The following is a 24,471-nucleotide window of genomic DNA, read 5'->3' on the forward strand; positions in this document are numbered from 1 at the left end:
TCTCTCTCCCCTATACTCCAGACTACTTGAAGTTATAGAATACTTACTTAATGTGCCTTATGTTTCTGCCTCCCCCAAGAAGTTGGAAAACATGCCTAATTCTTTGTATTACAAAATGCCACAAATGAAGGAGGTGCTATATAAATGTTACTGAAGTCAAAACAAAACTCACAGTTGTGTTTTTCTGTTTCACCATAGAAACATCCTCCACAGCAACTCTTTATAAATTCTGTTGCCATTACATTCAATTTCCAATATCCAGCAAAAGATACAAACTTCCAATCTTAATATTAATCTGTTGGTAGAATAGAAAACAAGTTAACCTGCTTGTCATGTTTAATACCATTAGATATTACTAAATAAACCACATTATCTGTCCATTTAAGACATAATGAGGATTCTGAAGCAAAAATACTTAAGAGGAAGATAGATTATTCTAACCATATGAAATTTTGTATAACTTATGTATAAGTTATTAAAATTATATGTTTAAAAATTACTAAATGAACAATCTCAATGTTAAAATCTGAAAAAAAGAAAAATTCCATTCTCAATTTTCTTTCACGAAAAATAAGATGGAAGATTGAGTGGATAGATATAGAGTAACAAGGGGGGGGTGTTTATGGGGGGAGAGAGATAGAGAAGGGACAGTGTGGAAAAAGAACAGCAACATGGAAGAAACACAGAAAAACAAAAAAAGAGAGAAAAGAAAAAAGAAAGAGGTAAACTAGGACATTTGCTGATAAAACAGCAAGAAACCTAAGACAAAAGCACATAGAATTAGGAAGAAATGTTTGGGAAGGGAGATGAAAAGGGAAAAGTCAAAAAAAAAAAAAAAAAAAAGCCGGGGGCAAACCTAGAAATAGAGAGTGGAGACTAGACAGCAGGAGAGAGGGTGAGTTGAGGCAGAGAGAGAGAGATAAGAAATAAAGAGGGGAAGAGTAGAATGAAGCAGAGAGAGAGGGAAGGAGAAATGCAGATGACAGCAAGATGAGAGGTACAAAAGGGCAGAGAAATCAAAGAAGAAAAAGAAGGATGGAGAAAGAGGTAAGAAAAGGAGAGAGGGGAAAACACAAAATGTAAAAGAAAAGAGATGAAAAGAAAAAATGTTCAAAGAAACAGTGAAAGTTAGAAACTGAAAAAAGGATGAAAGATGAGAAAAGGGGAAAAAGATTGAGATAGAGAAGCAGAGTAAATTTAGGAGCACTGGTCAAAGAATATAAAATTAGTTTTGATAGGAGAAATAGGTTGAATAGCTCTACTATACTCCATGTGAATACAGCTAATGAAGATCTGCAGTACTCTTGAGAGATGCTAAGGCTGGATGTTTAATGTTCTCTCCACAAAAATAACTACGCCAGGTAATGCAGATGTTAGCTAGATTTAATCATTTCACAATGTATAGGCACTTCAAAACATCACATTGTATACAATAAATACATACAATTTGGTCAATTTGAAAAGTAAAGAAAAAGCATATTTAAAAAATGTAAAGAGAGAGTGGTAAAGGAGATAGGGTTAGAGAGGTAGCAGAATACAGGGATAAATAAAAACAGACTAGGAGAAATGGAGATGAAATTAAAAAGCTGATAGGGAAATAAACTAAGTATCTTAAAGGAAAGTTTATTCATTATTATATTCTAATAAATACACATGCAGTATAACTAAAACAATTTTCCTCTTTCACCTGATCGATCTAAATCTATGTCCAAGCAAAAGTTAAAAGAAAACATGGCACTCCATAGAAAGTGTGAGAAAACATTCACTTCCTCCAGATCAATTATTCTGGTAATTCAAAGGCCCTATAATGGGCACCAATAAACAAATAAACTGCATACTTCATGAATTATTTTAATCTTTAGAGTTATACTAATAGAAAAGTATACCTTAAGCACTACATCACATACACACAAAAAGACACTACAAATAAGACATAGTGCAAATAAAGGAAGTCTATTTTATATTTACCAGGAAATTAAATTGTGTAAGAACTTCATGCCCAATTTCCTATTTTCCTTGGTCTCAGTGCCTTTGTTCTAAATGCACTCTCTTCATTTATGCCTACTTAAAAAACTCCATACCTTTTTCACAGGAGGTTTTAAACATATGCAAAGTATAACAAAACCCTAATCACTCAGATTAAAATAATTATCAACTCATGGCAAATCTTATTTCATCTCTGCCTCCCCATTTACCCTGTCCTTTGGATTATTTTGAAATAAATTCTAATCATATAATTTCATCCATAAATACATAAATAATGATCTCTAAAAGATGTGGCAAAGGACTTAGGAGTTAACTTCAAGGGGTTCTCACTGGCTGAAGGTGAATCATTTCAAGTATTAATACAAACAGTATCTGTAATGAATGGTAACATATCAAATATTTCTAAAACGTTGCTCTTTTTAAACATAACCATAATAGTATTATCATGTGTAAAATAATTAATGCCACCAACTACTTATTCACTGTTCAAATTTCCCCTATGGTCTCAATTTGTATAGTTATTTTGTTGAAATTAAGATCAAATTTTAAATTGTTTCATCTTTTGTTATTAGAAATAGTGCCACAGTAGCTTTGTGCAAACATATTTCTCAGATATTTCTCAGTATATATCTGTAAGATAGATTCCTAGATATAAGACTATGGGGTCAAAAGGTGTATATATGTGATTTTGCTTGTATTGCCAAAATTCTCTCTGAAGCACACCATTTTGCAGTCCCAATAGCAATATATAAGAGTATCTTTTTCTGTTACCAACAAAATACATTGTCAAACTGATGGACTTTTGCCAATGTGATAGGAAAGAAATGATATATTGTGTTGTTTTAATTTACATCTTTCTTATTATAAGTGATGTTGAGCTTCCTGTCATGTAAGATTAATCTGTAATTGTTTCTATGAATTCTATTCATCATCTCCTGCCAATATTTTCATAAAGCTGTTGGTCTTTTTCTTCTCCAGTTTTTGAAGCTCTTTAGATATTTCAGAGATTAACACTTTGTCCATTATACAAGTGGCAAACATCCTTCTGGTTTGTTGTCTTTTCACTTTGATTATGGTGTTTCTGCTATGCAAAAGTGCGTGTGTTATACAAATCATAAAATAATTTACCCATATGTTCTTCAAGTACTTAGTACAGTGTTATTTTCCATACTGACATCCTGCTATACAGTATGAGAAATGGATTCAAACTTACCTCTTCCCAATTCACTATCTCAACACAAACACCACATACTGAAAATTCTACATTTTCTCCACTTACAGGATGCTCCCTTTAGTACACATTAAATTTCCATATGCAATTGGGTTTATTGTGTATTTTCTATTCTCTTCAATTGTTCTGTCTATTCCTGTACCAATAGTATATCATTTTAATCTTAAATTCATATACCATGTTATAACATGTAGCAAGATAAGTCATCTTTACCCCTCTTCACTTTCTGCATTTTCTTAGCTATTCTTGCTTGTCTGTTCTCGAAAATGAACTTTATAATCTGTCTAGCCTTAGGAGGAAAAATCTGATGGTACTTTCATCAGGATCATATTAAACTTATACATTGTTTTTTAAAACTGACATCTCTAAGAATATTGAGTTTTCCTACACAGAACATAGTATATCTTTATATTTGTTCAAGTTTATGCTATGCCTTTGGGAGTTTTTATAGTTCTCATAAAAATTCTGAAGATTTCTCATTAAGTGTATGCCTGTATAATTTGCTTGACTATCACAAATGGTATCTTCCCTTCTATTACAGCTTGTAACTATTTCTATTTTTAAAATGTATACATTTTCAGAAGCCCTGTTCAGCCCCAGCATATCAGAGTAAAATACTCCGTAACCACCCAAATCAAACGAATAGTCTCCCATTTCTAAATGTCTAGAGTCTTAAAAAAAAAAAAAAAAAAAAAAAAAGTTTAACATTTTTCTTAACATTTGATGAGATCTTGTTCTATCTCCCCAGTTAGAATATAAACTGTTCAAAAACAATATTGTACTCACTTTCTGCTTAGCACTCAGCATACTATATGATGCTGGGAATATAGCTGGAACTCATCAAATACATAGCTGATAGATAAGGAAACAAAGTACAACTATTTTCCATAAAAACTCACAATATATTCATCAAATCACATCTCTGACACCAATCAGCTTGCAAATACCTAACGTTAATCATGACAGGAATGTGGAAGAATTGGTTAAAAATGACTGCTACTTCAAGTGGAAAAGTTCTCAACACTGATGGCCTTGAGTCATCCAAAATAAGCTGGGGAAGATGGAGGAAGGTAGTAGAAAGAGTGAAAAGTTTATATGAATGAAATGTGAAATCTGATTAAAATGAACACCCAGTAATACACTACAGGAAAGACAGTTAAAAAACACATGGATATTTTATTTTTGTAAAACATAGAGTAACAGGGACAGATTTACGCTACCACCTGAAAAGCAAATAAAATATATGGAACAGCAATTTTCAAGACACTGGCTATCAGACAGCAAAGAACTGAGAAACAGGAACTAAATGAGGTAAGCCTTTCACCTTACTCCCTTGAAGGAGTTTCCAGGCCATGGGAACTTACTCAGGCAAAGCTGAGTAGATTTTCTGAAATGAAGAGACAAAGCTGAAAGCATGTGGAGAACAAGGCAGCGAGAGTTTGCATAACAGACTACCCTAGAATAAAGAGGTACATACAGAGAACAATGGAGATCAGCAGAGGGTCCCACTCAAGTATTCAACAGAGTACTGATCAGCACACACACACAAAAGGAAGCTACACAAGACTGGGAGGGAAAGACACCAGAAAAAATTACAAAAACCATACATAACCAGTATTCACCAAGGTCAGGAGTGATGCCTGTCCCCACAAATCAGACTGGAAAAGGGATCAAATTGTTTACACAAAACTTAACTGTGTCCCAAAGCAAATTTACAGAAATCCAAAAATATCCAGCATACAAAGTAAAACTCACAATATCTGGTGTCCAATAAAAACAGTACCAGGTATGCAATGAAGCAAAAAATATATAGAACCCATAATGAAGAGGGGAAAAAAAAGCAATCAATTAGAAACAACCTAAAATTGAGACAAGGCACTTGAGGACATTAAAATAGTTATAGCTGGACTCGATATGTTCAAAAGGTTAAGCAGAGATATGGAAGACATTAAAAAGACCCAAATCCAATCTGTAGAGATGAAAACTAAAATGTCTGAGATGGAAAATATACTGGATGAGATTAATACCAGATTGGATATTGCAAAAGAAAATATTAATGAACTTGAAGGCACAGTAAGATAGACTAACTAAAATGAGACACAGAGAAAAGATCAAACATCAAAATTTTTAAAAGATTTAACATCAAAATGATAAAAGCCATCTGTGACCCATGGGACAATTTCAAGTGACCCAAAATACATGTATTTGGAATCCACAAAGGAGACGGAGACAGCGGGGAGGGCACATATGAAGAAATAATAGCCAAAATTTTCCAAACTTGGTAACTACCAACCACAGATCTAAGAACCTCCACGAACACTAAGGTCAGGAAACATGAAGAAAACTACACCAATGCACACCACGCCATAATAACATCATTCAAAAACAGTGATGAGAAAATGTTAACAGCACCCAGAGCAAAAAGACATGTTATATACATCAGAGTAAAGATTAAGATTAGCAGCATATAACTGGGCATGGTGGTGTGTGCTTGTAATCCCAGCTACTCAGGAGGCTGAGGCATAAGAATCACTTGAACCTGGTAGGCAGAGTTGCAGTAAGCCGAGATCATGCCATTGCACTCCAGCCTGGGTGACAGAGAGAGACTCTGTCTTAAAAAATAAATTAACTAATTAACAAGGATAGTAGCATAGTTCTCAATGGAAACAAAACAAAAACAGTGGAGCAAGATCTTTAATGTACTGAAAGAAAAAAACTCATCAACCTAGAATTTGACACTCAGAGAAAATCTTTCAAAAATGGAGGTGACATAAAGACTTCTTCAGATATACAAAAGTTGAAAGAACGTATTACCAACAGATCTACACCACAAGACATGTTAAATGATATCCTTCAGGCTAAATAATTCATATTTCTAAATATGAATCTACACAAAGGAATAAAGTGCACCATGAGTATAAATATATGATTTATTATTATTTAGATTTCTTTACAAGTTTATTAAAGCTTAGACAAAAAATAATACTGTGACAAAAGGTTTGTAACATATGTAAAACTAAAATGTATTACATCAATAGCACAAAGGCCAGGGGGAGAAATAAAAGTAAATAATTTTAAGCTTCTTATAGTATATGTGATGTGGTATCACATCATTTGAGGACTGACTGTAGAAAGTTAAAGATACGTACTATAAACCCTAACGCAACCACTAAAATAAGAAAACAGAGTTACAGCTTATAAGCCAACAAAGGAGATAAAATGGAAGAATCTAAAAATACTCAATTAGTAAAAGAAAGCAGAAAAAGAAAGGGGGAACAAAAAACAGATAGGAGGAGTAGAAAACAAATAGCAAGATGATAGATTTGAACTTAATTATATCAAGAATCACAAGTGTAAATGCTCTAAAATAGGCCAATTAAAAGGCAGAGATTGCCAGACTGGATAAAGAAGTATGATCCAAGTATATGCTGCCTACACAAGAAACACTTTAAATACAGATAAGTTAAAAATAAAAGGATGGATACTTCTCAAGAATATACACACAACATCCTCAACAAAATACTGGCAAGCCAAATCCAGAAACATATAAAAAGATTTATATATCATAACCAAGCAGGATTTATCCCAGGATAGTAAGATTAGTTTAACATCTGAAAATCAATTCATGTAATGCATCATATTAACAGAATAAAGGACAAAAACTATGGGATAATCTCAATAGATATAAAAATTTGACAAAATCCAATATTTGTGATAAAAACACTGAGAATAGAAGAGAATCCTTCAACATAATAAACAGCATCTATGAAAAATCGATAGTTAACATCACAGGAACTGCTGAAAGACTGAAAGTCTCCCTCTAAAGCCATGAAAAAAAAAAAGATTTCTACTCTCTCTACCTTTATTCAACACTATATTTGAGATTCTAGCTAGGGCAATTAGGCTAAAAATATTTTGTAAAAGGCATTCATCTGGGAAATCAAGAAGTTAAACACTCTTCATTCACAGACAACAATATCTTGTAAATAAAAAAAAAAAACAACCTGAGAAATTCACTAACAAACTTATCAGAAGATCACTAAGGTTACAAGATATAAGAGGAATATATAAAAGTTAATTGTATTTCTATATACTAACCATGAACAGTCCAAAAATGAAATTAAGAAAACAATTCCATTCATAATAACATTTTTGAAAAACTAAAATACAAATACTTTTAAGAAATGAAGTACAAGACTTACACACTGCAAACCACAAGACATTACTGAAAGATATTAAAGAAGAGCTCAATAATTGTGAAGATATCCCATGTTCATGGATTGGAAGATGTAATATCATTTAAATGTTAATATTATTAATATTGCTAAGATGGCAACACTCCCCAAATTGGTCTAGAGATTCAACACAATCTCTACCAAAATCCCTTCCAGCTTCTTTACAGAAACTGACAAGCTGATCCTAAAACTCATATGGGAATGTAAAGGGTGCAGAATAGCCAAAACAATCTTGAAAAAAAAAAAAAGAACAAAGTTGAAAAACTAACTTCAAAATTTACTACAAAATTAGTCATCAGGACAATGTAATATTAGTATAAGGACAGACAAATAAATCAATAGAATTAAATTCAGAGCCCAGAAATACACCCTTACATTTATAGTCAATTGATGTTTAACAAAGGTGCCAAGAAGTTTTAAAGGGAAAGAAATAGTGTTTTCAACAAATGGTGCTAGGACACCAAATATCCACATTTATATCCACATTATATCCACATGCCCTCTCCGCCAAAAAAAAAAAAAAAAAAAAAAAAATTGGATCCCTGCCTCCCACCATATACAAAAACTAACTCAAAACTGATCACGCACCTATATGTAAGAGTTAAAACTTCAAAACTCTTAGAAGAAAACATAGGAGTAAATCTTTGTAAACTTGGGTTAGGCAGTAATTTCTTAGACATAACACCAAAAGTACACATGATCAAAGAAAAATTTAATGTACTAGATTTAATTGAAATTAAAAACTTTGTGCTTTAAAAGACACCATTAAGAAAGTGAAATGACCACTCGGAGACTGAAAGAAGATATTCGCATATCATACACCCAATAAAATATGGATTATATCCAGCATATATAAAAAACTATTACAACTTAATAAAAAAGAAAAATAACCCAATTAAAAAACAGGCAAAAGATTTGAACAGACACTTCTCCAAAAAAATCTACAAGTGGCCAAAAAGCACATGAAAACATGCTCAACACCATTAGTGATTAGGAAAATGCAAATTAAAACTATAAAAAGACAACAATACACATCGATTAAAAAGGATAAAATTACAAAGATTGACCATTCCAAATGTTTATGAGTATGCAACAAGTAGTACTCTCCTATTCTACTGGTGGGACTGTAAAACAGCATGACCACTTTAGAAAACAGTTTGACAGTTTCTAAAGTTGAACATATACCTGCTACATGATTCAGACATGCCATTACTACATATTTATTTAAGAAAAAAGCAATATGTTAAGAAAAAAGCAATATGTTTACACAAAGAGTTGTACACTGGTGTTCATAGCAGCTCTATTCAAAATAGCCAAAAACTGAAAACTATCAAATATCTATCAACAGATGAATCCATTCAGAAAACAAAATGTGACTCAATGGAACACTACTCAGAAATAAAGAAGTAAACTGGTTAAACATGCAACAACATGGATGAATCTCAAAATAATTATGCTGGGCGAAAGAATGCCAAAAAAAAGAGTATGTGCCATACAGATACGTGCCATATTCTCTTGTATTTGCTTTATTAATAACAAAGCCATATTTCAGTTCTTATTATTTCTTCTTTAATTTGGCTTTTCTAGCTATCTTATTAATACTGATTTGTAGCTGAACTCCACTGTGTGATTCAAATTATATAAAATTGTAGAAAATGGAAATTAATCAATAGTAACAAAAAGTAGATCAGAGGCTGCCTCGGGAGAGTGAGGAGTGGGGAGACGAAGGGCAGAGAGGGACAGAAAGGAAGGACTTGGTGGGGCAGGAGGAAACTTTGTGGGGGTGATATACTCATTATCCTTTTTTTTTTTTTTTTTTTTGAGACGGTGTCTCTCTATGTCACCCAGGCTGGAGTGCAGTGGCGCGATCTCGGCTCACTGCAAGCTCCACCTTCTGGGTTCATGCCATTCTTCTGCCTCAGCCTTCCATGTAGCTGGGACTACAGGCGCCTACCACCACACATAGCTAATTTTTTGTATTTTTTAGTAGAGACGGGGTTTCACCGTGTTAGTCAGGATGGTCTCGATCTCCTGACCTCGTGATCTGCCCGCTTTGGCCTCCCAAAATGCTGGGATTATAGGCGTGAGCCACCGCACCCAGCCTATACTCATTATCTTGATTTGTGGTGATGGTTTCATAGGTACATACGTAAATGAAAACATCAAATTGTAGATTTCGAGTATATGTAACTTACTACATATCAATTATACCTCAATAAACCTGAAACAAAATCATACATAAACAGAATTATGGAACATTAACATAAAAAGAAACCTCAAAAACATTAACAGAGCAGAAGGCTTAGAAATCATTTTATCAGGGCCAGGTATGGTGGCTCATGCCTGCAGTCCCAGCACTTTGGGAGGCTGAGGCGGGCGGATTATCTAAGGTTGGGAGTTGGAGACCAGTCTGACCAACATGGAGAAACCTCATCTCTACTAAAAATATAAAATTAGTCGGGCGTGGTGGCACATGCCTGTAATCCCAGCTACTTGGGAGGCTGAGGCAGGAGAATCATTTGAATCCGGGAGGCGGAGGTTGCAGTGAGCTGAGATCCTGCCATTGCATTCCAGCCTAGGCAACAAGAGCAAAATTCCATCTCAAAAAAAAAAAAGAAATCATTTTATCAAAGTCCTTCTAATTTTACCCAAGAAAATAATGAGTCAAGCAACTAGATAATGTTAGGTTTAGAACCAAACCCTAAGCTTCACAACTTTTTCTAACATACCACATTGTTTCAGGTAGGGTATGGGTAGAAGGGCAGGACCAGTCAGGTTAACAGACTATGTGCTGGCTATCTATATAGCCACATGTTTGCTTTTTTAGCAACAAGGAGAAGCAAATATAAATGGTTAAAAGTATACTGCCTAGGTTCCAATCCTGTAACTTTCACTTATTAGCTATATGACCTTAAATCTGTTACTTAACCTCTCTAACCTTCAACTTCTTCATCAATTAAACAACAACAACAAAAACAACAACAAAAACACTTCTTAGGGTTATTGTGATGATCAACCAAAGTAATGCACATAAAGTACAAAACTAGTGGCAGGGCTGTTTTAAGAATAAATGTTTGCTGCCATCAGCAGCATCATTATTATATTTATTATTATCAGATCCTACTTACAACTGATCTGATTCATGCTAGGCACTTTACCCAATGCCAGGAATGATATGAGGACATTTAGCTAGAACATTCTAGTATGAAGACAGACTGTAAAAAGACTTAAATACTTCCATATCAATAGATAAAAGCTATAAGCACTCTAGTCACTTTAACTCCCCCGTAAGTACCCCTGAGGTAAATGTCTGAGAAAGCAGGGGCCTCCATGACTCTGCTCCAGTGCTATGGCCAGTGGTCATGCAGGACAAGTTGTTAAAATACTTTTAATATCACTCCCTGTTTGGGGTTCCCAAAGGGCTTATTTGCCTCTCCTGGTCCGACATAGTCTAGGAACAGCCCTACCTATGGTATTCTCACAAATGAAGGACAGTACATCATCACGACTTTCCCCTGCAAACCTGTTTTTCCTCTGGAATTTCCTACTACAGTACCACTATCCAGCTAATAACTAAGCCAGAAATATGAGTGCTATTCTTGAGGCCTTCTGCTCCCATAATCCACACACCCAATTCATTCATTCACTTACTTACAAGCATTTATTGAGCATCTACTATGTACTAGGCAATTTGCTAGGCACTGAAGACAAAATAGTGAACAAGACAGACAAGCTTCTGAAGAGCTTACCACAGAGGAGGGAGATAAACAGAAAAATAGACAAACACATGATACATTCAATCCAATGAGGAAAATTAACCAAGATTCAAGAGGAACTAATGTTAACTCTGTATAATCAGAAAAGACTTCTCTGAGGAGGTTAACAATCCAGCTGGAACATAAACACAAGAAAGGATCAGCTAGCAAAGTTCTTGATGGTGGAGCATTCCAGAAATTGCAAAGATTTTGAGTTGTACCCACTTTGCATTATTTTGCAAGGTACTGAGCAACAGAAAGAGTGGTTAGAAGGTGAACTGTGAAATAGGCAACGGCTAGAATTCTGTTGAGTAGAGTCCCTTAATCCTTGTAATTTTTTTTGGGGGGGGGGTGGGGGACACGGAGTCTCGCTCTGTCCTCTAGGCTGGAGTACAGTGGTGCGATCTCGGCTCACTGCAACCTCTGCCTCCCGGATTCAAGCAATTCCCTGCCTCAGCCTCCCGAGTAGATGGGATTACAGGCACCCGCCATCATGCCCGGCTAATTTTTGTATTTTTAGTAGAGATGGGTTTCACCATCTTGGCCAGGTTGGTCTTGAACTCCTGACCTCATGATCCACCCACCTCGGCCTCCCAAAGTGCTGGGATTACAGGTGTGAGCCATCGCGCCCAGTCATCCTAGTGATTTTCACACCTTCCTTTCTATTCTCAATTTGATTATTTTGATTCAGATGTTATGATATCCCAAATTACAGAGAGCCAGCTAATAGGTCTGCCTTTCAAATTCTTTTTATCCCCCCACTGTGCTGCTAAAGTCCTTCGTCTGCTTTAAATAATGCTATGTCTCTCTGTCACTTTCAGGATAAAATTTATTCTGCTAAATACAATATGTGACCCTTCTCTTGCTCATCTTCCACTACTTCCTTCTGCAAATACCAAGCTTCAAAACATAACTACCTGATGTGCTAGAAACACACCATTTCTCTTTTTTACTTCTGCGCCTTTGAACTATGTTAGGGTAGGAATGTCTCTAGTTTCTTTGAGACAGATTTGTCTGTATTAGAAAAACTACCTGCCTGCAGATACATGCCATACTCTTCTATATTAACTTTATTAATAACAAAGCCCTATTTCAGTTCTCCATCTGCCTTATTCTTTTGTTTTTCTTTAATTTAGATTTTCTGGCTATCTTATTGATATTGATTTATAGCTGAATTCCACTGTGATCAGAGAAATTGTATATGATCAATGATAGGCATAGTATATGATCAATTTTAATAAATGTTCCATGTACATTTGCAACTTTGAGGTGCAATGCTCCATGTACATCACTAAATCAAATTTGTTGGTCATGTTAAAATCTTCTGTATCTTGGCAGGGCACAGTGCCTCATGCCTATAATCCTAGTATTTTGTGGGGGCCGAGGCAGGAGGATCATTTGAGTCCAGGAGTTCAAGACCAACCTGGGCAATATAGGGAGACCTGCATCTCTACAAAAAATTAAAGAATTAGGCCGGGTGTGGTGGCTCAAGCCTGTAATCCCAGCACTCTGGGAGGCCGAGACAGGCAGATCACGAGGTCAGAAGATCGAGACCATCCTGGCTAACACGGTGAAACCCCGTCTCTACTAAAAAATACAAAAAACTAGCCGGGCGAGGTGGCAGGTGTCTGTAGTCCCAGCTACTCGGGAGGCTGAGGCAAGAGAATGGCGTAAACCCTGGAGGCGGAGCTTGCAGTGAGCTGAGATCCGGCCACTGCACTCCAGCCTGGGCGACAGAGCGAGACTCCGTTTCAAAAAAAAAAAAATTAAAGAATTAGCATCTAAAAAGAAAACTCCAACTATGACTGTGGATATATCTATTTCTTCTGTTAGTTCTATCAGATTTGTTTCACATATTTTGATTCTAATTTATGACGTGCATACAAATTTATTAATCTCCCTTTCGATCTCTAGTAATATTTCCCTTAATGTTGGCTTTCCCTGATATAACTAGAATTTCTTTCAGTTAGTATTCGCATGTTATATCTTCTTTCCATCATTTTCTTTTCAACCGTTCTGTGTTATGCTCAAGGTTCCTTTTATAAGTAGTATGCAGTTAGATTGTGTTATATTATCCACTCTGATAATCTTTGTATTTATTTGTATTTTAACTGTATTTAGTCCAGTCATAAAGATTTAAAGCTGTTTTTAACATATTGGTGATTTAAATCTCTTATCATTATGGTAACTTTTTAATTTCTAAAAATGCTTTTACCCTAAAAACAATTTTGTCTGATAGTAATATAGCTATGTAGCTTTCTTTTAGATAGCATTTGTATGGAATATCCTTTTCTGTTTACTGTTTCCATTTGTTTATCAACCTATCTGTCTCCTCATATTTTAGATATGTCTCTTATAAATAGCATTTAGTTGAAGTGTTTTAGTCCAGATAAACACTCTTTGTCTTTTGACTGTAATATTTATTCCATTTATATTTAAGATAACTGGCTGATATATATTTTAATTTAAACCTATATTTTATCCTGGGATTTCTATTTGTCCTACTTGTTCTCTGTTTCTTTTTCTTTCCTTTCATCCTTCCTTGGATTGACTGAGTATTTATGATCTTCATTTTTTTTCCTTCCAATAGATTGGATATTGTATTAGTTTCCTATTGCTGTTGCAACAAATTACCACAAATTTAATGGCTTTAAATAAACTTACTGTCTTACAGTTCTGGAAGTTTGAAGTCTGAAATGGGTTTCATTGAGCTAAAATAGAGGTGTTGGCAGGGCTGCATTACTTCTGGAGGCTCTATGGGAAATTCCATTCCTTTGCCTTTTCCAGTTTCTAGAAGAAACCCGAATTCCTTGGCTCATGGCCCCTTCCTCTACTTCAAAGCCAACAAGACAGCATCTTCCAGTCTCTCTGATCCCTGCTACCATTGTCACATCTTCTCTAACTCTGAATCTCCTACAATCTCTATTTCATTTAATAAGATTCTTATAATTACATTAGGCCAAACTGGATACTCCATAATCCAAGATAATCTCCCCATCTCAAAATCCTAAATCACATCTGCAAAGTCACTTTTTCCACGCAAGGTAACATTCACAGGTTCTGGGAATTAGGACATGGTAATCTTTGGGAGGCCATTATTCTGTATACTATAAATTTTATACACTCAATTTCCTTTTCTTTAGTTACTTTGGTTGTTTTAATATGCACACTTAACATGTCAAAGTCTAAAGTTAGTCCTTTTATATTCTCCTGTTGCATAGTAAAAAGACTATTAAAGATTTTTAGCTCCTTTACATGCCAACCCATGTGTGACTTAGGCGTGATGTCACCATTGCACATATTTTGATTCTATCTTGTTAAAACCCCAGAAAACATTATTATTCTTTTGTAAAGTTAGTGTTCATTTGTATTTACAAACATATTTCACCAATTACTTTCCACTTCATTCCTTCTTACATTCCTTCCATTCATTCTTTCTTGCATCACCAACTATTCATATATGATCACATTATTTTTGCTAATATCCTTTATGATTTACTTCAGTGAAGGCATGTTGGTAGAAAACCTTCTCAGTTGTTGCTGATCTGAAAATGTCCCTGATTTTTATATTTTTTTATGAAAAATATCAATAACATACAAAAGTACAGCAAATATAAAATAAATCCACATGGACCCATTATTTAGCTTTAATTATTATCAACTCATAGTTAAACTTTTTTCCACAATATCCTCCCACTTCCAGAAATTTTGAAAAAAAAATCAAGATATAATTTTATCTATAAATATTTCAGTATGTATCTCTAATATTTCAGTATGTATCTCTAAAAGACAATATTGAAGAACATCTAATACCAAATACAACTTATATTTATATATTTATACTTATATTTATATATTTATATTTATATTGTATATCTCTTTTTAATGCAACTACAGTACCATCACACTTTCAGAAAAATCTATAATTTCTTCATATTATTAGTATTCCCATTTCCCCAATTTTCCTATAATTTTTTATAGTTTATGTGAGTGAAATAGGTTTAAATAGTTCTTAAATCTCCTTTAATCTACAAGTATCCTTGTAAGTATTCTGATGCTGAAATCAGGTCTCTTATCCAATACAGTGTATCATAATAGGATTTTGCTGATTGCATTCCCATGGTGTCATTCAGCAAATCTCTGCTTATTTTTCTGTAAAATTATAGTTTGATCTATAACTTAATGTCATACGGATTTTTAGGTTTGACTTTTTATTTTTATCAAGACTACTCCATAGGTTGTAGGTACATAATGTTAAACTTTTATTTTTTAACAGTGTTAGCCACCATTGATCATCACCCTGTATTACTCTCATTCTTAAAGATATTTCCTCTGGTTATGAATTCTAAATTATAAGCTATTTTCTTCAAGACAAAAATATCTTATTCCATTGTCTTCTGTCCCACCATTGTTATAAAGAAGTCAGCTGCCAGCATAACCACTGTTTTTTTGAAAAAGAAAAAAAAAATCTTTTGTCTAGGCCTTAAAGCAATGTAAGATTTTTCTCTTTGCCTTTGGTTTTCTTCACTTCACTGTGATGTTTCTAAGTATGTACTTTTTCTTGATTGAAATTCATTGAGATTCTTGAATATACGGATTGGTGTCTTTCCTCAGTACTGAAAAATTCTCATTCATTATCTCTTTAAATATTGTTTTTGCCCATTTCTTCTCTCTTTTCTTGCAGAAATTCTAATTTATTAGACTTTCTCACTATAATTCCTCACTCTGATCACTCTAATTTCCATGTCTCTTCGCCTCTTTTATATTTTCCATTTCTGTCTCTTTGAGCTACATTCTGAATGATTTATTCTATCTTCCAGTTCATTCAATCTCTTTGTGGAGTACATCTAATTTTCTAATTAGTAGTTAAGCTGAAAGATGAGTTTTGAGTTTTTATTACTGCATTTTTCATTAGTAGAAATTACATTTAGTTATTTTTTCAACCTGCTGTGTAGCTCTGTCACTTTTTAGACTCCTGATCCCTGAACATATCTTTAAATCTGTCTTTTATTTACTTAAACTCAGTCCAGTATAGTTATCATGATGATCTACGACTGGTTTTTCAAGCTTTTGTAGGTTTATTTCGAGTTTCTATCATTCTGCCAATTCTTGCTCAGGATGTCCTACTTCCTTGTACAGTTGGTTATCTTTGACAATGAATTATTCATTGACCATGAAACTTTACTGGTAGAACTTTTTAAGCTAAAAATGAAAGTGTATTCCAGAGAATATCTGCATTTGTTTACCAGACCATTTTCAATTCATGTGTTGACAAATAACCCAATTCTAAAATGGACAAAGGAATTAGACATTCCTGCAAACAAGATAAACAAATGGCCAATAAACACATTAAGAAGTGCTCAATGCCACTGATTATTACGAAAATGCAAATCAAAACCATAATGAGATACCACTTCACACGCACTAATCAAAAAGACGGACAAAAAAATAACTGTTGGTGTGGCTGCAGAGAAACTGGAACCCTCATAAATTGCTTATGAGAATGTAAAATGGTGCAGCTGTTTTGGAAAACACTTTGGCAACTCCTCAAACACTTCACACAGAGTTACCATATGACCCAGGAATTCCAATCCTCGGTAAATATACCTATGAGAATAGAAAACATATTTCCACACAAAAACTTTTTACACAGATGTTCACAGCAGCATTATTCATAATAGCCAAAAAGTAGAAACAATCCAAATGTCCATCAACTGATGAATGAAAAAACAAAATGTGGCATATAGCCATATGATGGAATACTATTCAACCATAAAAACAAATGAAGCAATGATTCACACTACAACACAGATAAATCTTGAAAACATTATGCTAAGAAAGAAGTGAGACATAAAAGACCACATATTGTGTGATTCCATTCACATGAAATGTCCAGAATAGGCAAATCCATAGACATGGAAAATAGATTAGTGGTTGCCAGTGACTGAGAAGGAAGAGGCAAATGGGGAATGGCTGCTAATGGGTAGGAGGTTTTTTTGGGAAGGTGAAAAGAATGTTCTGGAATTATATAGTGATGATAGTTGCACAGCTTCATGAATATACAAAAATAAAACCCACTGAATTGTACACTTTAAAGGGGTGAATTTTATGGTATGTCAATATCTCAAAAATGAAATGATTTTTTAAATTTACATCTTGAAATATTTTTAGACCATCAAGGTAATATAAAACTTCTTCCCATGGTATGTTTAGTGGTCACAACTTCCCAAGGACAGGCTTTTTTTTCTTCCTTGTTTTACCTGGCACCAAGGCAACTTTTTTTGCACTCCCTTGAAGGAGGCAGAGTGAGTTTTTCACCCTTTTCGTGACATCACAGCTCTTTGTGGTCCCAGAATTAGTCTCTTAGCCTACATTGAATGAGCCCTGGGCTGACTTCCAACTATCCTTGGTGACATGCAAATCTACCAAGTTCCTATTCAAATCCATCAAGTTTCCCCAGTTTAGCAAATGCCCTCAGGGCAAACAAGACTTAAAGCCTCCTTCAGTCTCTCATACGTTCAGCTTGCTCTTAGATTTTGGCATGTTAATTCCTATCTTTTGAATTGTTTTTTTAAATACAGGATTCTTAGCTGTTTTCAGCTAAGGCTGTCCAATACCTCAACTTACACTGTTTCCAAAATGCAAATCCTATATTTACTTTTCAAGTTAAAATTAATTCTAGTGAGTAAGGAAAGGATTTGCAGCCCGATATAGTCTACCTTAGAGTAGCTTCGGTATTATGACTTCAGGTGATTACAGTAGATATTTAAGAATTAAATAACACATTTTATTCCTTTTAAAAAGAAAAAAATTAAACATTAATTTGAGGAGCAGTCTAATTTAAAAGAAGCATGGGTGGATAACTTGTTCTCTCAAGTATCAAGGTTCTTTAAACAGCTAAAGTAAATAAGACTGTGGTAAGGATACACAAACAGATCTGTTTTAGAAAGAGTAGCTTGGAAACAACTACACATATATGGAAATTTGATCTATGATACTTGTAGATCACTGGATCTTATTTATATTTATATATTTATATAAGTATATATAAATACTTATATGAATGAAAAACAGAATATTCAGTTCTATAACGCTGGGAAAAACTGATTAGCCATATGGGAAAAAAAGAAATTGGACCCCCACTTCACACCACACAAAAATCAGTTCTACATGGATTAAGGACACAAATATGAAAGCCAACTTTTTAAATAAACTTTCTTTTTTAGAGTAGTTTTAGAATCACAGTAAAATTGAGAAGGTACAGAGATTTCCCCTATACTCCCCTGCTTTTAGTAGAAAATATCAGACTATATTTTTATAATCTCAGGGCAGGTAAAGATTTGTTAAACAAGATGCCAAAAGCACAAACCATAAAAGAAAAAGTTGACATAGTCAACTGTATTCAATTATAAAATGTGTTAATCAAAAGACACTATAAAGAAAGTAAAAGACAGGCTGCTCACTTGGAGAAAAAGAAATGTGCCACATGCATAACTGACAAGGGATTATATATATATCCAGAATATATAGAGCTTCTATTACAGAAATCCATTTTTTAGACCTAAAAACAGAGTGCAATGGCTCACGCCTGTAATCCCAGCACTTTGGGAGACCGAAGCGGGTGGATCACCTGAGGTCAGGAGTTCGAAACCAGCCTGGCCAACATGGTAAAAACCCGTCTCCACTAAAAATACAAAAAAGTAGCCAGACATGGCGGCACGCACCTATAATCCCAGCTAGTCAGGAGTCTGAGACAGGAGAATCGCTTGAACCCAGGAGGCGGAGGTTGCAGTGAGCCAAGATCATGCCATTGCACTCCAGCCTGGGCAACAAGAGCAAAACTCCATCTCAAAAAAAAAAAAAAAAAAAAAAAAAAAAAAAAAAAAAAAACTATGCTTTAAAGTAAAAAACAAAAACAAACCAAAAAAAATGGCAAATGACATAAACACCGACAGAATATAAACTATGAAAGGTTCAACATCATCAGTAATTAAGGAAATTTAAATTAAACCCCCAATGGGATACCGTTTCTCACTCACCCAATTGTCAAAAAGAAAAAAATTTCAGGTAATTATGAATGTAGAAACGTCTTACACATTGCTAAAAAAGGGAACAAAGTGAACACTTATATACTGCTTGTGAGGGTATAAACTGGTACAGCCACTTTATAAAACAATCCAGTATTTTCCAGAAAAACTGAGGGTTCTTAAAATCATGAACACAAACAGACATGAATTAGAAGGGTCACTTAAAAACAGATTTTAGTGGAAAAAAGTAAAAATTAAATTTAAAAGCAAAAAATTTTTAAAAAGACTGAAAACATCCTAAATATCCATCCACAGGATAATGGATAATGAGTGGTAAAGTTACACAATGAAATTACGTACAGCAACAAAAAGTGAACAAACTATAACACATCGGCATGAAGAAATCTCACAGATAGAATGTGCAAAAAGCAAAGCCATAGGAGTCACATAGTAGAATATCATTTACACAGCATTCCAAAGCAGACTAAACAACACAGTGTTTGGAATGCATATGCATGTGGTAAAACCATATAGAAAATCAAGGAGAGTGGAAAGAAAAAGATATAATCAGGGAGAATACACAGGTTGGCTTCAAAAAATGTTGGTTATGTATTATCTCTTAAGCAATACATAGGCACAGGGGTATTTATTTTATTTGTATTCTCTGAATCTGTAGATGTGTCAAAAGTACTATTTTGCACATATGAAATAATTTCTCATTTAAGAAGTAAATAAATACATGGTTATGGTACAAAACGTCAAAAATTCAGAAAACTATATGAATAAAATAAAAATTATCCATAATTATATTACCCTGAAATAACTGTAGTATTTGAAGGAGGTAAGTATACTTAAATGATGTGTCTTTCTTCTTTATTTTTATTTAATCTGTTTTAAAGCTTTATTGAGGTATAATTTACCTACAATAAATTTCACATATTTAAAATGTATAATTAAATGAGGGATATATATACAAATAAATACATACACACACATTGGTGGAAGCATCATCTCATCAAGAAAATGAATATATCCATCATCCCCTAAAGTTTCTTCACACCTCTTTTGAATTCATCCCTCCTTACTTTCTCTTTCCCCTACCCCCAAGTAACCATTGATGTGTTTTCCATCACATTAGTTTGCATTTTCTAGAATTTTGTTGGGTATATGTTTTGGCATAGCTTATGCGTATGTTTTACTTTCGCAGACAATGCCAAAAAGTTTTCCAAAATGATTACACCAATTTACATTTCCACCAGCAGATTATGAGACTTGCAGTTGCTCCACATCCTAATCAACACTCAGTTGCCAGAACTTTTCCATTTTAACCATTCTTTTCATATTCCTAAGGAAAATACTCATAAAATGATTTTTCTGAACTATTGAGCAACAAAAAAAATCAAACTTTCAACGAAGAACCGAAGTGAAACTCATTATACAGAAATTTTAATCTAAGAGCCATTTCCCCTGAATGCATAATAATAATTGAAGCAAAGTCCTTAAATGATGTATGCCTCACAGATTCTGATTGAGTCCCAACACCTGATTTCTACACAAGATCTTTAGAAGAACCATCGGGACATACATAAAAGAACCGCATAACTTAAAAGCAAGTTGGGAACATCAACATACTGGAACTCAGGTAAAATAGAGTCCAACACAGTTTATATGTGTGACTTAAACACCTGTAACACCTGAACCCAATACACCAAACAAAATACCACTAAAATCGTGTTCATAATTTGGATGGGCAGGGCATAACTACTTTATCACGAATAGTTCTTTTCAATATGTTCAGCTTCTTGCTCTCAGCTTCTGCTACGTAACCATGAGACAGGAACAATGTTATGAAATGATGCACTTCATTTTTAAAATTTGTAACTATTATGGATAACATAAAGGTAGTCTATCGTCCTTATTTGTCTTTTTCTTTTCTTTCTTTTTTTTAATCGTCTCCCTAATCAATGGATCGCCTCTCCTTCTAATATTTATTTCTCAAAATACGGATTCTAAACTCACATTTACTTGTGAGTGCAGAATCACTATTCTCTCCTCAGATTCATTCAAACTTGGCTTCTACCCTTATGCTGTACTTAAATTATGTCTGCTGAGGTTAAAGACCCCTCCTAACTTCCAAAGCCAATAGGTGTAATCAGTTCTTGACTCCCAGATAGACTTCTCTCCTTTTTAAAACTCTCCTCTCCTGGCTTCTATGAGACCACTGCCTCCTAGATTTCCTCCTTTCCTGATGCTGCTCCTCAGACTCCTTGGCTGTCTCTACCCATCACTTAATGCTGGTGTTCCCCATCCTTGGTCTTGCCCTCTTCTTACACTATACTTACCTGAATGATTTCTTACGCCCTTACAGTATTAACTACCACAAATCCACTGCTGCTTCCAACATCTACAAGTCTGATCTTGACTTCAGAAAACCTGATACCAATATATCTATTGGTATATATCCACTAGACAGCTATGCCAGATGTCACACCAGAATCTCAAACTCATTTTCTCTCCGCCTGAATTAATCTGTCAATATTAGTTTTATTTGTGAATGCACAATTATAATTCAAATGAAGTCAATAAAATACAAGATATACTTAAATTTTTCATGGAGGGTTAAACAAAGAATAAATTTGTATTATGGCCTCTTCCCTTGTTATGAAGGTAGCTCATATTCATTAGCAAAAACTACAAAATACAAAAGAGATGATAAAAAGCAAATATCTCAGCTCTCAAAGGCAAGCAACATTATCCTCTCCTTCCAGAAAAAGCAATTTTTAACCATGCTGAAGTTACACATCAAAATATGAAATCGATAAATAGGATTTTGCTGTTATTGCTAATTCTCAATATTTTCCAGGCTATGTTTTACAATATTATTCAGAGAAAACAAATTTCTATTAACTGCCTACCTAAAGGGAGAACTAGAATAATATTTTAATTACAAAGGCAATCCTTTTATATGCTGTATTTTAAATGTTCTAAAGAAATCAGTGCTCTTGGTTTGGCATCTATCTTGTCTATACACAGACGTCTATCGGTGTGCACTATAGCCCACAGTTCATCCACAGTATCTTCCTGTAAAGAAAAGCATAGCAAAGGAAAACCTGGAAGAACTAGAGCCAAATCTAAAACCTAGCTGGGTAGATTGTGGTTTGCAGACACCACAGTAAAGTGACACTTTTAACACCCTTTCGCCACTTTACAAAGTTTCAGAAACATTACAGGTAAAAACTCTCTGCGAAGTTCTTCTCATCACACCCTGCCAGGGAAAGAGGAAATTCGCTTCTCTCTTTCCCCAAAGCCCAGAGCCCACCTGGACGCGCCGTCGGAAGCCCGAGCACGGAGCAGGGAGCGGGGCGCGCGGCCGTCCCCGCCGGGGCTGGGGTCTCGACCGTCCCCGGTCACGGGTCCCCCTAGGCAGAGCCGCCCACTTGGGCAGCGAGGGACCCAGCCTCGCCTCGTCGCCCACCCCGGTGCCCTCCAGACCACCGCGCTTGCAGCTGTCGCGGGGCCTAAAGCTCCCTCAGGCCCCCGCGACACAGGCGTCGCTGAGGAGACGTGGGAACATCCCCGGGGCCCGACCACGGCCCCATTTTAGACAAAGTTAAGGACAAAAGAGACAGAATGGGCGCTCACCGCCAGCCCGCAAGGCAGAGCCGCCCCCAAAGGCGCCCCCGACAGCCCTGAGCGAGCAGCCAGCTGGGAGAAGCGCACCTGAGCCACGCCGCGCCCTTCCCCGCCCGGGTCCCGCCGCCCTCCTCAGGGTCTCCACGTCCCACGCTCGCGCTGAGGCGGCGCCGCGCGACCGCGGCCGCTTACCTGCTGGAGGCAGTGGGCGCTCTGCTGTCGCCGCCCGCGGGAACTGTGACTCCGGTCACCTCGCGCTGCCGCGCCTCGAGTTCCCACCCTCCCCGGGGCCTCCCCTGCCCTGTCACTTACCCCCTCCCCTCCACTTCCCTCCCCATCTCCACTCCAACACCACCCACCAGGCCCGCCCTGCCCCTCCGGACGGGCGCGAAGGAGCGAGGTAAGGCGGGGCGGGGCGAGGCGGGGCGGGGCGGGGCAGGGCGGGAAAGTGGAGTGGCGCGGAGGGGCTGGGCGCAGAGGGGCGGGGCCTCCCGCGTACCTGAGACGTGCTGCGCCTGCGTCCCCCGCGACTCCACGCTTGGCAGCCCCTTCTTGGAAGGTGTAAAATGACGCCAGGTATGGGGTGTGTTGTGGGAGAAGAAGGGAGACAAGCGGTAAGAGGGGGACAGAGGGGAAGCTATTGGCCTGATGAAACTTCTCTGACTTGGGTAGGCAGGAGCAGTCTTTCTGGCTGGAGATGTTTCTGCACACTTTTCTTAGAAGCGGAGTAGGCATGTTATTACTTGACTTTTAGAGTTTTTATAAAAAGTCTAATTTATAAAGTCTTTGAGGATCAGCCCTGCTCTCTTCGCTTTTGTTGCTTTCTATCTGCTACTGCCTTGCCATCATGGGTGTCTTGGAAAGAATATTAAATGTATCCACCGCAGCACCTTGCCATCATGGGTGTCTTGGAAAGAATATTAAATGTATCCACCGCAGCACCTCACACCCCCGGTTCTGAGGGAATCCCCTCTAACCCTGGCAAAGAGGGGGCCTGGCCCTTTTCTCTGGGCTTCCTTGGTGGAAATCTCAGCACTGCTCGGAAAGTTGTTGAATGAGTTTCCTAGATAGTATGATGAAGAATGGCTCAGCATTTTTTGTTTGTTTTGTTTTGACAGAGGGTCTGTTGCCCAGGCTGGAGTGCAGTGGCCACTCATGGCTCAGTGCAGCCTCGACCTTCAGGTCTGAAGTGATCCTCCCGCCTCAGCCCCTCCCCCAAGCAACTGGGAATACAGGCGCGAGCCAGCATGCCAGGCTAATTTTTTAATTTTTTTGTAGAGATGAGGTCTCATTATGTGGCCCAGGCTAGTCTCGAACTCCTGGACTCACGTGATCCTCTCACCTCTGCCTCCCAAAGTGCTGGGATTACAGGCATTGAGCCACAGTGCCGGCCTGGGTGGTGGGACTGTAAAATTGAAACTAAGGTTCATACTTTTCTTCCTGGAGAGCAGTCTTTCCCAAAGTGAGTCCTGTCCATCTCAAGGTCCTAGAGATGCTGGAGTGGGGGTAGGGGTAGATCCCCAGATCACATTAATCTGGGGGAAAGAGACACATAATACTTGTTTTCCTTGAGATTCACAATGCATACTAGCATTTTACAAACC

At 36.3% G+C, this 24,471-nt stretch overlaps 1 protein-coding gene across 2 annotated transcripts in view; it reads right to left on the minus strand.

Annotated features, from left to right (window-relative positions):
• TC2N (tandem C2 domains, nuclear) overlaps window positions 1-23,209 on the minus strand; it is a 56,267-nt gene extending 33,058 nt beyond the window's left edge. Inside the window, exons 1-2 of one of the 2 annotated variants that reach the window (XM_030929941.1) lie at window positions 23,060-23,209; window positions 173-295 (exon numbers count right to left, since the gene is read on the minus strand). In XM_030929941.1, coding sequence (XP_030785801.1) covers window positions 173-239 — 67 coding nt within the window. In that variant the 5' untranslated portion in view covers window positions 240-295; window positions 23,060-23,209. The remainder of the gene's footprint in view (window positions 1-172; window positions 296-23,059) is intronic. The other variant, XM_030929942.1, reaches the window with a different exon arrangement.
• Window positions 23,210-24,471: the final 1,262 nt, after the last annotated feature.

The sequence above is a fragment of the Rhinopithecus roxellana genome, chromosome 5 (assembly GCF_007565055.1).
Source record: "Rhinopithecus roxellana isolate Shanxi Qingling chromosome 5, ASM756505v1, whole genome shotgun sequence".
Classification (NCBI taxonomy): domain Eukaryota; kingdom Metazoa; phylum Chordata; class Mammalia; order Primates; family Cercopithecidae; genus Rhinopithecus; species Rhinopithecus roxellana.